This window comes from Lagopus muta, chromosome 5 (genome assembly GCF_023343835.1).
Source record: "Lagopus muta isolate bLagMut1 chromosome 5, bLagMut1 primary, whole genome shotgun sequence".
Classification (NCBI taxonomy): domain Eukaryota; kingdom Metazoa; phylum Chordata; class Aves; order Galliformes; family Phasianidae; genus Lagopus; species Lagopus muta.
The window spans coordinates 13767964-13781052 of record NC_064437.1 but is presented as its reverse complement, the minus strand read 5'-3'; the positions used below and the strand labels follow the sequence as shown (position 1 = coordinate 13781052).

Here is a 13089-nt window from a genome sequence, read left to right as displayed (position 1 = left end):
CCACATTCTTTCATGCAGTGTTTTGATGCCTGACTTGCTCATTGCAAAAAATACAGGTGCTCTGATTTCAGCATACAAGGTCAGTCATGGCTGAAGATAGTAGGGGATTATAGAAGTTTTCACAGGGCTTAGGGGCAAAAATAATCCTTACTTTGTGCATTACTCCGTACATATCTGGCATATAAATGTTAATTGATTATACACTAGATTTAATGTAGACAAAATGTGACCTCTGATGTTTCTGGGTGAAATGCTTCTATTTTCTTGTACAAATTCCATTGAAACTGTACAGGTGCATGCTGTGTCCTGTGTATTATCCATGTTTGCCAGATGTAGAACCAATCCAGACAAGACAGTAACTGTGTTTCATCAGTTCCCTTTGAGTAATGTTTCCTAATGAAGCCTCTGACATTAAATGCTCAAAAATGTCTTTGAATTCCTATTTGGATCAAATGCTGAAAATATCAATGAGAGCAGCATGTGAATCGCGTGCCTACTTGGCTGTAGTTTATTTTTGTGCTACTTGAGTGCCACCAACCAGTGGCATTTGGTGACCTCACCGCGAGGTGACAGGAGTCAGTGCTCATTAAGGAAGGGTTCTCGGGATGCATGGCTTAAGACCAGTTTGGGAAATGATTGCTTCATGATGTGGGCTCAACAGAACGCAGCAGCCTGTCCTAAAGCACAAGTTACTGTGCAGCTTTAACCTCATCAGCCTTAGCTCATGGATTCATGCAGCTTGACACCATCTTTGGGATGCTGGAATATGAGGAAGGAGCACATATGTGCCTCATCTTAATTGTCCATTTAGAATTTCTCAATAGTTTCCCATCTTAACTGAAAGCCTAACAAAACTGCTAATGATTTATAATTCATTACAGTTGTAATACGTTTATGTAGCAACCCCAAAAACAACATTTAAAACAAATCAAGAGAACAATTTGAACTCAGTAGATGAAAAATTTTGTATGGGATGAATATTCTACTTAGCTGCTTGACTGAGAGACTCAGATTTAAAACCTAAAAGAATCCCTAACATTACCTTGCTTCCTCCTTCAGCAACAAGGCCCTTTGCAGGGCAGTATCCTCTATTGAGATGGTTCCGCCTTATGAAATAATTATCCTTGAGGAAACTGTGATTAGAAGGAAAAGAATAATGAAAACACTGCTTCTGTGTGAGCAAACTGGAAAAAGAAATTGCTGAAACTAATGGCTTAATGGTTTGTTTGTTTGTTTGTTTTGTGTCCTACACCCTCAGAGGCCAGTGAATCTGCGGAGGACTCGGACAGTGGAAGTTCGTCCCTTTCTTCTGAGGAAGAAGGAGAAATTCGGGAGAGTTCATGACAGTTCTATGAGAGAAGAGGGTGGGATGAGCCTTTTATATTTCCTTATTTAATTAAATCTTTTTTGCACAACTGATTTTCTCTGAGGTTCAGTTTGGTTTGCTTCACTTAAGGCAGCACTTCCAAACTGCCTCCCTGACTTTGGATTTAGAATGCATACTTAGGTATGTAAATAAAGAGATTGGGAGTGGCTGGTTCCAGAAAAATCTGCTGATTTTACTGCATAGCACCCCTCTGTCCATGTATCTCTATTGAGTCAATAGCCCAAATGTAAAGTTTCCAAGTTGGCTTCAACATTGTGTATTTTTTCTTTTTATCATAGCACCTCAATGTCAGATTTCTAAAAGTGTAAATACTGCATATTTGTGTTTATCTGTGGATTTGAGTCACAGTACTTCAACTTACTGATAAAATCTAGTGTTTCATTGGATCAACTTTCTTTTAGAGTATTTCTTCATCATGTAAAGCTGCTGCATGTGATCTTTCTTTAATTTGGACTTCAGTCTTCTGCGGCAACGTTTTGGGTGCCTGATGCAGTAGATTATTTTTTTTTATGCTTGGTTGCATCCTGCCTCATGTTAAGGAGAGAACAAGTTGCACTTTTTTGGGGGGGTGGCATGCTTCATCTTCTAAATTAGTCTCAGTTTAAAAAATAAAATAGAAGTGAGTGCCATTAGTGCTGATGCACTGAACTTTTTATAAGTGCTGATGTTTTGCATCTGGAAATTACCTACTGAAGCCTGGTAGTGTAAATACTGAAATATCAACTAAACGTTCGAAGCATTTGCAAAGTCATCAGCACATGATTACATGGCAAACAGCTCCATGAGGTGGTTGCTGCCGTCATTGCCACTTCATTTTGCCCCCTGCTTGAGGCTGTCACCTTTGTGACTAAAGGTGGTGCAAGGGATGCCCACTGGGCAGCCACCTGAGTGCAAGGCTGGATGCTCTGACCAACAGCTCCCATGGAGGTGGTTTGTCAGTCACAAGCCAGTGACTGACATTGCAGATAAAAATCCAGCACCTAGCAGTGAAGTCATGCTGAGGTCTCAGGGGGCTATGACAGCAATATGGAGAAGGGCTCAGGCTCCCAGAGGCTCCACCCATACCTCAGCACCAGCTTGTCTAGTCCTTGCCAGCCATACCTAGAAGAGATTTTTGAGATGTTCAAGAGCTGTGTAGAAGTTTATTCACGCCTTTGCAGACAAATTGTCATTAAATTATTGTTCACAGCTACATTCAGCTAATGAGGTTTGGAAAGAACATTAGATCTTGGTAGGCACATACTGCTGCTCCTCACAGGGACACTGTGTGCTTTTTCCTCTGTTTGTTTTGCAAGCTCTGATAAAACAGGGAAGCTTTTCTCCTCTCCTGGCAGTAGCCACCTGTGCGCTGTTTTCTTTTTTAATCATTGTTGGGCTTCTGCCCACATCTTGTTTCAGTGTTTGTTTTCTTAACCCTATTTAAAGGACTGCAATTCCTAGCTATAGGTGTTGCTTTCATATTTTTTCAGTTCAGTGGAAGTGAATAAGCTTTTCCTAATCAGTGATTATTGCATGCTCATTTGGTAGCCACAAATTACTTTAAACCGCTCTTGAAGCCATTCATATTAACACCTATAGAAGAGCAGAACAGCAAAACTGCCACGGTTCATTTGCCAGGAAATGTTTCGTCTGGAGTAGCACTGTGGTGGTTCTGTGCAGTTGGAGCATGCAGGGGAATGGGAGTGCTGCAGATATTCATGTTGGTCTGCGGATGATTGTGATTAGTGTTTGGCTGAGGAACACAGATCTGTGATAGATGTGATTTGCATTATTTCCTGTGCTCATGGAGGTCTTCGTTGATAGAATGAGAGGGTTTCCCCACATTGTGTTTTCTCATATAAATCTAGTTTAAACTCCCATGGGAGTCAGAACACAACCCTGATTTGTTTGTAAATGAAGATGCTGTTAAATCTTTCTTACAGATGTGAATCTTTTCTTACCTTAGAGAAAATCCTAAGCATTTTGAAGTACTGTTCATAGAATGGTTGCTGGAAATGACATTTGACAAACAAAGCTATGAGCCATCTTCCACATCTGAACTGAGAGTAAAAGTCCATGTTAATACAGTGCATTTGCCATTTGTTATTGTATCACTGTTTTTTTTTGTTTTGCTTTTTGTAACAGTTACACTTTGTTGAGTATAGGCATTCATCAAATGCAAGCCCAAATGGAATCAGAATATTCTGGCTCAGTTTAGCTAGTTTGTTTTTTTTTTTTTTAATTAATATAAAAATGATTCAAAATAATGGTTTTTGCTCCAGCTTTAGTGATGACAGTTGACTGGTGCAGGTCCTGCAAGAATCATAATTCATCATAATGATACAGTTAGTGATTTAATCAAGGCTTATCCACTCTTACATACCTTTGTAGGCAATTAGAAGTTTTTAATCCCTCCCCAAGAGACATAACCATCTTAAACATACTTTTGAATTTCTGGTTAAGCAGTTGAAATTTAAGACACAGCTGAGGCTGTTTGGAAGACTTCAATCCATTTGGAAAGCATGGGATCACAATCATGCTATCATGGGATTCCAGTACAGGACTCCTATTTGATTTAGTGCAGATGATGTCTGCGAATGGAAACCCTGTGTTGATATTTTAATCTTCGTCATTCAGCTCAAGCTTGTGTTGAGTGCTTGATTTTATGCCTACTATGCTCACTCATTTGTTTTCCTCTATAAACTGCTTGTCCCAGAAAAGAACAAGCTATTTGCATGTGGTGTTATGGCACTGTTAATGTTTAGATTGTTCAGGTTTGAAGCCCTGAGCACTCACAGCATGCTGAACTGAAGGGCCATTGGCTTACAAAGCAGAGTAAAGCCTCTTGTACTCAATGAACATGCTGCTAAAAAAAAAAAAGAAGAATGTTTAATGAAGTCATCCCTTTCACAAACCAAGGAACAAAAATAGCACATAGCTAAGGGCATAGCAATAGCTGAGAAGTGGGGTTGAGTCAGTCATATGGGAGAACTTGGTTCTTTTCCTTTTTTGTATAACTTCCTGCGGTATGAGGCATAAGTCATGGAACTGTCATGGGCAAACAGCATCATGCTCCTGTCAGTGCAGAAGCTGAGTTTTAAGTGAACACACCCAAATTCTAGGTTTTACCGTATTCATGTCCCTTGGGAATTGTTCTATAGAGGGAAAAAGGATTGTGCCTCAGAAACTGCTGCCTGAGAGGCAGCTGGGAGCGAAGAGCTGAGCAGGCCTTGCTACCTGACAACACAGCACGGCTTCACCTTGTGTTGGGAGTAGAGCTGTTCACAGGGCAGGAGACCTCATCTAGTCTAAAAAAGTGCATGAATGCTTGGGTTCACCTTCACACTGATGGGAAGTCTCACCTGTGTGTTGTGTGGGGACAGCTGTGGCTTAGGCATGGCCTGCCAGGTGGGGTGTGTTCTGTTGTCGCCTGTAGGAGCTGAGAATGTGTTACATCTTACCAGAGCAGGCTTCAAAGAGCAGTGCACAGCTGTGATGATGTAACTTCATCCCTATTTGGTCACAAACATTTCATCCTGCTTCCTTAAATCCCACACACTTTTCTTGAAAACATTTATTCTTCCTCCCTCTGAAGAAAGAATATCTTGAATCTGTGTTTATGTTGTTGCCATGACATTGATGTATGCAGTTGCAGATTCTGTTAATAAGAGAGAAAAAAAAAACAACTGTGTACTTCATGAACAAAGATTACTGTGTGTTTGTATTACAATGTTGCTATGGCAGTGCATATGGTTTTATTTGGTAGAAATTTGTGGTGAGATGGAAGGAAGTCACATGTATGGAAGACAAACAAGAAATACAGCAAAACCAACTCAAAATAAATACTGAAACTGAAAGGAGAGTTGCAGATGACATATAAAACCAGGAGAACACAAGGACAGTTGTTTTGCTGCCTGTCTCTGTGGTCTGATAGCAGAAGCGTGTCCTTGCTGTGCCCTGCCTGGTCTCTCTGGCCCATAGAGCAGTGGCTTTGCTCCAGTGATGCTTTTACTGAGTGCTTCTTGCCCTCGTTGGCTCTGTGTATCGTAACATATTTTGTTGTTGTTGTTTTGAAAACAGAATTCCACTGCCTTGGCCTGATTACCCAACTGCTAACTTTTCTTGCCTATTTTAATACAGTAGACTGTTGAACAGGAAAATTAATGCAGTGGTAATATGTGGAAATAAGCTAGCACTTTACCTACCTTTGGTGCAAAGGCAAGTCTTGTTGGCCTTGCTGACTCCTGCTTGTGCTGGAAATGATGGACTTTAATTGGCGCAGTAGTCCTCATGTTTGTCTAGTCCTTCTGCATGAGGCTACTTTTTGCATCAGTTGCATCAGGACAGCTGTTGGTGGTGTGACAAATTAGAGCAAGTTAAAAATAATCTGCCAAAGAAGCAGGATAGAAGTGAGGAGGGAGAGCGAGTCTCAGTTTAGAGAATAAACTGCTACTGCACTGAGAGCTTGCTGGTTGCTGTGTGATCCCAGCTTATGAAGAAGGCAAAAGTATTTCTCAAATCACATTGTGCTTTCTTTCTGTCGTCCCACTTCTGTCACAAGCAGAAAGAAACAAGCGTGAAAGCTGCCCATTGCCTTTCCACTCTTTGCTTCCTGGTTCTCTGCTGAATCATGTCCTAACCCCAGAAGTTGTCTGTTTTTCCGGGAGTGCCTGTAGGGGACTTTCCAGGTGCTGTAGAGGCACAGGTGAGGAACAGGTGTCTGAGGCACAGACATTCCGGAAAAAGAGCTAAGTGATGGCAAAGAAGGCTTATCTGGGAAATCCCCATCACTTTTGTATCTGAGCTCTGTGATCTCCCTTTTTCACAGCTTCAACTTTCAGCTGTGCTTGGGCATCCTTATTGGTTTTAATGGGGTTGCTCCACTGCAGTGCAAGTATCTACTTCTATAGAGGAAAATGTATCTTCCTGTTTTAAGTTCTCATTAACAACTTGCTGGATTTATGGCTACGCTGTGTTAGTGTCTGATCTTGTTAGATTTTATGAGATTTTTAGGATCTAATCTGTTTGGTTTGAGTTGCTAAAGGACCTCGGTGGTTTCAGAGAATCAGCTGCTTTGAATCTGCTGACCCACTGGTCTCCATTTGATCAGATGTGGAAACAGTGTTCTCAAAATGTTGGTGAACCACACTCTTGACTGTTTGACTGACATTTATAACAGTCTCTTCATTCCTGTTACTAAAACTATGGCTGCTTTCACCATGATGGTAAGTTGTCGGTGTCTCTATCCTAACTCAGTTCCCATTTGCACAAATCTGTGCACCCTACTTACAAAGGTATTCCATCCAGTGAGTGAAAGCCTTACAAGAGCTTGTGTGATGTTTCTGTTCTGGATGGTTGCTGTGTTCCATCTGGTAAGTGGTTGTACTTCAGGACACATGAGGTTGCTTCTGTGAATGGTGCCTTGGGGTCTTCCAGGACATTCTCCAACATAAATTGCGTATGTAGAATTCATAGCTCTGTAGTTTTTCTAGGGAAAAAAAGAGTCATTGCATACTGGATACTGTCTATTTGGTTTCTTGGTTTTTGGTCTTCATGGGACAGTACACATTGGTGTTTATTGTGTAAATTTGTTGGCTGGATTTCTATTTTCCATATACCGAATCTCACCATGCTGTAGTGTAGCACAGTTGTTCCTTAGCTGAAATGCATTTATAGGTATCTCCAGAATGAACTGTGTTGATGCTTTCTCAATGGCCTCCCCTGTATTTCTGCATGCTGTTTTCTACAAGGATATGTAACACTGAGGAAAGAATGGTGAAGATGAAAACAGGGACACATCTGTGTGAAACACAATCTGGAGACAGATTGCGGGACAAGTGCACAGCTGTCCCTCGCTGTGAGCACCCATGTAAGCAGTGCCACCAGCTCACCGAGGCTCCCCCCAGCAGCAAGAGGTGGGTCTGCTGCCTGGAGCAACCTGGTAGGTTTGGCTTTGCTGCAGCTCCATGATAGCTTATATGGAGCTTATAGCAGTCCTTGTGGCAGGCTCCGAACGGGTTAACTAGTGGCTGGCTGTCCATGCCAGAGAGATGTTGGCTTTTCCTCCCATCTGCTCCTCTTCAGCCTCCCTGCTCATTCATGAGAGTGCTAGCAGAGTCCTGCTGGAAAGGGCGTAACGTAGTGAGGGAGCGCTGCTTTCTGCTGGCTTCTGCCTTTCGTGTGCTTCCCGTGATGCAGCACTTCGGGAAGCATGAAGTTTGTCTTCACTGTGTTGCCTTCTTCAGTAGGGAGCGTATGTATGTATATATTACACGTAACCCTGATAGTACAGCAGGAACCACCATCGGGCCCTTGTAAGTGACTGCATTGGATAGAAGAGACCTCCGACAGTCCTAACGGTGCAGTTCGACAGGAATTCCTTGTGGCGGCAGCAGCAGCCTCGGCAAAGCGCCGTGCCACGCTCCATCCTCGGGTGACCCCGTCCTCCCTCCGCGGGGCTGCTGGCCGGGGGCTGCTGGCCGGAGCAGCCGTGACAAGCAGCGTTCACTGAATGCTTACAGCTTCTGTTCGTTGGTCATGTTCCTCGTGCCTTCTTTGCAGTTCTGTTAGTATTCATTATGAAGGAAGGATTTGGATATCTTAGATTTTGACCAAGATGTAAAATCATATCTGTGCTCGTTTATCCTACCTGTAAGCCCTCCTGCTTACACCTGAAGGAACTCCTCTTTTTATCATGGATATTTTTGTGGCAGTATCTAGTGTTGGAACAGCAGGGACGTTTCAAAGCACGTGCAGAGGTGTTGACTCTGCTGACTCCTTACACCATACTGGGAGTTGTGGGCTTGTCATTTTGCTGTGTAACTGAAATACAACAAATGAAAAGAGAATATTGTTGATGAGCAGCTGGTGAGGAACAACTCTGGAAGATTTGTAGTTCATTTTCCTCTCTTTATAACAGTGCAATTTTATTTAGTACACGTTACTCCAAAATCTGCATGTCCTGCTCGTGCAGCCCTTACTCTCCCACCAGAACTCTTCTTTGAGCAGAGATGACAGATGCACCTCTCTGCGTGATAGGACATGGAAAGCCCAGCACATAGGCTGCAAAACCTCAGGCCTGCACCTGTAACCGCATACCAGATGGGAGTAGGAGGGGCCATGGGTGCTTGTGTACGTGCGTGTTTAGGCAAACAGCCTGTGCGTGTAGCACAGTGTAGTTATAGCTGTGTGTGATTTGTAGGAGAGCTGCATTAGGTCATTTTGAAGGTAGGTGTTACACAGGTGTACCTGTAGGTGGAGGTGGCCCAGGCTGGGCAGACAGCACTGTGTCTGCACACAGCACACTCTTCTATCTGTACAGTAGCCCTGTGAGTAAATGTGATTTCTCAGTGAAAGGTGATGTAAGGAAGTGTTCAGTGCCAGATGTTACCAAAAAAAAACAAAAGCACTTCACTGTGTTTTACGCTCTTGCTGTCAACAAGTATTGTACAGACAGGTTTAGGTGCAGCTAAGACTGGTGGCCAGGTGGTAAATTCCAAAACAGCTGAAGCTGTGAACGCCTCCGGGGAGAAAACTTGACTGAGCAGAAGAGAGACAGCTGTAATTTTTTCAGGCAGAGCATTAACTGCCAGCAAGACATTTGGCCATTTATTTTATTGAAGTATTTATGCCTAATCAAATGAGAAGTGAACTCTTAACCACTTAGACATCTAACTGCACAGCAGCGGATGGCAGTGCTTCACAATTCCAAAACCACACCATCAGTTGCTGCTTTATAGAAGTGCTTTCCTTAGTAAAGGCCACAGGAAGGGCTTATGCCAGAAGACTGATGATGAGGAGGAAAAAATGGTGCTGCAGGTTTCCTTTCAGTCTTATCTGTAGTACAGCTTTATGCTAACCAGCATAGCACAAATGGTTCACACAGCTTTCTCAGTTCCTGCTGTAGATTATTTTTAAATGTCACTTTCTTAATGCACGCCAGCTAGCTATCTTAGGACTCCCTTGGTTCACTAAATGTCATCCCCATCCCTGAAGTGTAGTTACATATTTAATAAGTGGGAAGGGAAGGCGGAGAAGGGAGAAGATTGGCTGCTTTGCCTTTTACTCTATTGGAAAAGTACTTGAAATTCCTCACATTCTTCTCCTGTTAACAGTATGTTTACTTTTCATCACTGGGTTATTAGGATTAACAAAAGTCATTGCTTCAAGCTCATTTAATTTGAATTTAGTGAAAGCCAACTACCTCCTGCAGACTGTAGGAAACATTCTTCTTCCACTGAACTCCATTAATTTGCAGAAAGCAGCCACCAAAAATGTGAGACCTGCCCACCGCTTCCACCCCAGTGCTCAACATCACTGTGCACACACTGCATTCTAATGAAGTGCCTTATGTTGCAAATTCCAGGACAGTTTGAATAATCTGACAGACTAATTAACATTTCAGTCTCTCTTCCAAACGTTTGCTTTCAGTGCCAGGAAGCTTTCTCTGTATACACTTTCTAGTGCACAGGGTGACAGATTGCATATACCACTTCAAAATACCGTTTACCCAAAGACTCAGCTTACTCATTCATTGCTGTACCTGGGGTGGAGCCTGTTTTGGTTTCCAGACGATTCAAAGTGGTCCTGGAAAGGAGCTGAAGTCTGTTGCCTTTCAAGATGCTCTCTACTAAGAATAGTTAGGTAAATATTTCTTTATTAAATGATTAATTCCATAAATAAATTCTTTTAATTCATTGAATATAAAATTAAAATCATTTACAACTTATTCCAGTATTACAGGGGTTCGAAGGGGTTAAAAAAAAAAAAAAAAAGAAAACAAGAGCTACAGTTTGATAAATAAAATACTCAGCTTTAAAACAACTGATTTCTGTTTGCCATTAAACTACAGTTGGTACATAATAGCTGCCACTGTGAACACCCCACAAGTGCCCACCTCAGGAAGGAATGTAACTTCCAACTTGGTTGGGAAAGTAGGGGAGAAGATGGAGGGGAGGGGAAAAGCATAGTGTTAAACTGAACAGGAAAGGAAAAGTTTTCATAACCGGAATAAAACATCAGATCACTTACAAACAGAAAACAGTATAAGATAAAGGTGCTCCAAAAAGAAGCAGTAAAGTTGCTCCAGTACTATGAAGCTTTAACTATGCTTAAATCTCTGTTGCATTAGTGTCCATTTGCACAGTGCACTCTTGTAATATCTCATATTGCCCTCGAATGGGCAAGGCACCACTTCCATCAGAGGTCCTTTCTCCATGGCTGGTTACTTCAGAATTCTGTTTAACATCCCACCCCAAATACTACTTAGTCCCTAAATTTGTGGATGTCATTGACCAGTCTGTAGAAGGGATAAGCTTCGTTTGCATGCGGACAGTTGTAGTTGCAGCGGCAGGACTGGATCATCATGACACTCTTGGTGAAGGTTTCTCCATCATCGCAGCGGAACTGGATCTTGACAGTCCTGGTCTGCTGGGGAGTACAGCACCTGCCATCCACACAAGACCCACAGTACTTGGGGCGGTACTTCTTCACACTGGAGCATCCAGCATAAGTAAACCTTACAGGGGATGGGGACTTCTTAGTCTTGGTACATTTTTTTCCTTTCTGTAAAGAAAAGACAATGACATCATTAGTGGGAGATCCTTGTCCTGCCTTTACCCTCTACTTGAACCAGTTTGGAAAGAAAAGGAGCACCAGAGATGTTTGTATTTACCTTTAGGGAGGCGTAGCTGGGCTGGCCACATGGCCTCACTTCACATATCCTGGTCTCCTTGATGAGCTTGCAGTCGGGGTTGTCGTTGGTGACTCTGGTGGAGATGCCGGTCCCACACGTCTTTGAGCACTGGGACCAGGAAGTTGTTTGCACAATACATTTGGGGTTCTCAAAAGCTCGGCTTTGTGGCTCAGATCCAAAAACTGGAAAAGAAAAGGGGGGCTTAGACTACCTCTGCCTTCTCCCTGAGTTTCTTTCCGTCAATCTAAAGTGTCACACAGCTTCCCTCCCACCTCAGCTTCTGCTGTCACACGGATCAGCACACACTCACCAGGTAGCATCTTCAGGCCTCCCTTCACAATGGCAATCAGCTCGTTGTTCCTGGTCAGTTCGCCCTCAGAAGCATCCAGACCAAACTCCTTGCTGAAGAAGCCCTCCAGCTCCTCCAGCGCATCCTTGCTCTCATCGCAGACCCACTCCTCGCAGCACTGCCCAGGCACTTTGACCAGCCTGGGGCTGGGGCAGCCCAGGTTGGGGAGGGAGAGCTCCTGCGGGCAGAGCGGGATGCAGCCCACAGCTCCATCTATGCACGTACACTGGTGCTTGCAGTTGGGCTGGAAGCTTTCGCCGTTCTGGTAGATTTTGGAGTTGTATTCGCACGGTCTCCCCTCAGACTGTGCTGCAGAGAGCAAAAGAGAGAGAAGAGGGTGTCAGCGCCGGGAATCGGTCGTTTAAAGACACATATTTTGCTGCTCTGTTAAATTCGGTTTATGGTAAAGTTCCCTACAGTCCCCCGGAGACGCGGGGCTAGAACAATAAGTTAGTCAGGAATCACTTTTCCTTATGTGCTTTTAGCGGAGCCCAGACATACTGAATCGCATTCCAGACTGCTGAAGTCATGTGCCTTTCTGCCAAGCTACCAACAACAAAGCATAACCATACATGGACTCAAAGTTACTAAACTCCGGCACTCCGCACCGTGCTGCGGGCAGCTCTTACCTCTGCAGATGCCCTTGGTGGCTGCGGGGCTGGCGCCGAAGTTGCACTCCAGCCCCTTAGTGTGGTCGCAGGGCTGCGTCCGGCTGCAGTCCTCGTTCAGCTGCTTGGCGCAGACCTTGCAGCAGCCGCAGCCGTCCGGCACCAGACCCACGCCCGGGGCGCACTGCGGCGCGGCGGCCGGGCACTGGCAGACGGTGGGGCACAGAGAGCCGAGAGCCTGCGGGGCGAGCAGAGAGGAGCGGTGAGCGCCGGCACCGCCGATCCGTTATCCCCAGCCCTCCCGTAAAGCCTCGAGGGCGGCACTTACCAGGCGGGCCAGGCAGAGCAGGGCGGCCGCCAGCGCGGGGCGAGCTCCTACGGAGCCCATGTCTTAGCGGCGCGGAGCGAGAGCGCAGCTCGAGATGCAATCGCGAAGCGGGGCCGGCGCGGTCTGAGGCAGCGGCGGGCGCGACCGCCTTTTATGGGTCGCGGGGCCGCCGCGTGCGCCTCGGCGCTGACGTCGCGCGTTCCGGGCCGCGGCCGCGTCCAGCGCTCGCGGCATCCCAGGAATGCGGCTGGCGCGCGGCGCGGCCGCTCCGCCCCGCCCCGTCTCCCGGCACCGCGGCCGCTGGCGGCGGCTCTGCCGCGGGGGGTCACCGCGCCCGCCCGGTCCGGGCACCGCGCCGCTTTGCGGGGCTGGGGGCTGCCCGGGGGGCCTCTCCGCGTCCCTCCGGCACCGCCGGCACCGCCGCGGACGCGATCCCGTTACTCGGGCGTCCGTGGGGGCGAGCGCTGCGCGGGGGCGCCGCTGGATCGGGCCCCGGGACCGGAGCTGCGGGCGCCGAACGGGACGGGCCCCGCCGAGACGGCCGCTGGCTGCGGTGCCCCCGTGCTGCCCCCCTCGGGAGGACGCGCTCCCGGTACCGGTTTCCCGGTGGAGGTTCGGGGCTGGGGCCGGGAAGGAGCGTTTGGGCTTCTGTTGTGGCGCCCTTTCTCTGCGTGGCCGTAAGTGCTTCCAGATGGGGATTCAGCCACCAGACGTAACAATATTTCCATATTTGGTATAGCAGTA

At 45.8% G+C, this 13089-nt stretch overlaps 2 protein-coding genes across 2 annotated transcripts in view; one reads left to right on the top strand and one right to left on the bottom strand.

The window, feature by feature from the left end:
* The window catches only part of ZNHIT6 (zinc finger HIT-type containing 6), a 30302-nt gene extending 26849 nt beyond the window's left edge, over window positions 1-3453 (top strand). Inside the window, exon 10 of the mRNA XM_048945897.1 lies at window positions 1259-3453. Coding sequence (XP_048801854.1) covers window positions 1259-1344 — 86 coding nt within the window. The 3' untranslated portion in view covers window positions 1345-3453. The remainder of the gene's footprint in view (window positions 1-1258) is intronic.
* Window positions 3454-8837: 5384 nt separating this feature from the next.
* On the bottom strand, window positions 8838-12482 carry CCN1 (cellular communication network factor 1). Its single transcript, XM_048946080.1, has 5 exons — window positions 12346-12482; window positions 12039-12255; window positions 11371-11718; window positions 11040-11242; window positions 8838-10930 (listed from the first exon to the last, which is right to left on the bottom strand). The coding sequence occupies exons 1-5, from the start codon at window positions 12403-12405 to the stop codon at window positions 10631-10633; spliced, it is 1128 nt and encodes a 375-aa protein (XP_048802037.1). The 5' UTR covers window positions 12406-12482; the 3' UTR covers window positions 8838-10630.
* Window positions 12483-13089: the final 607 nt, after the last annotated feature.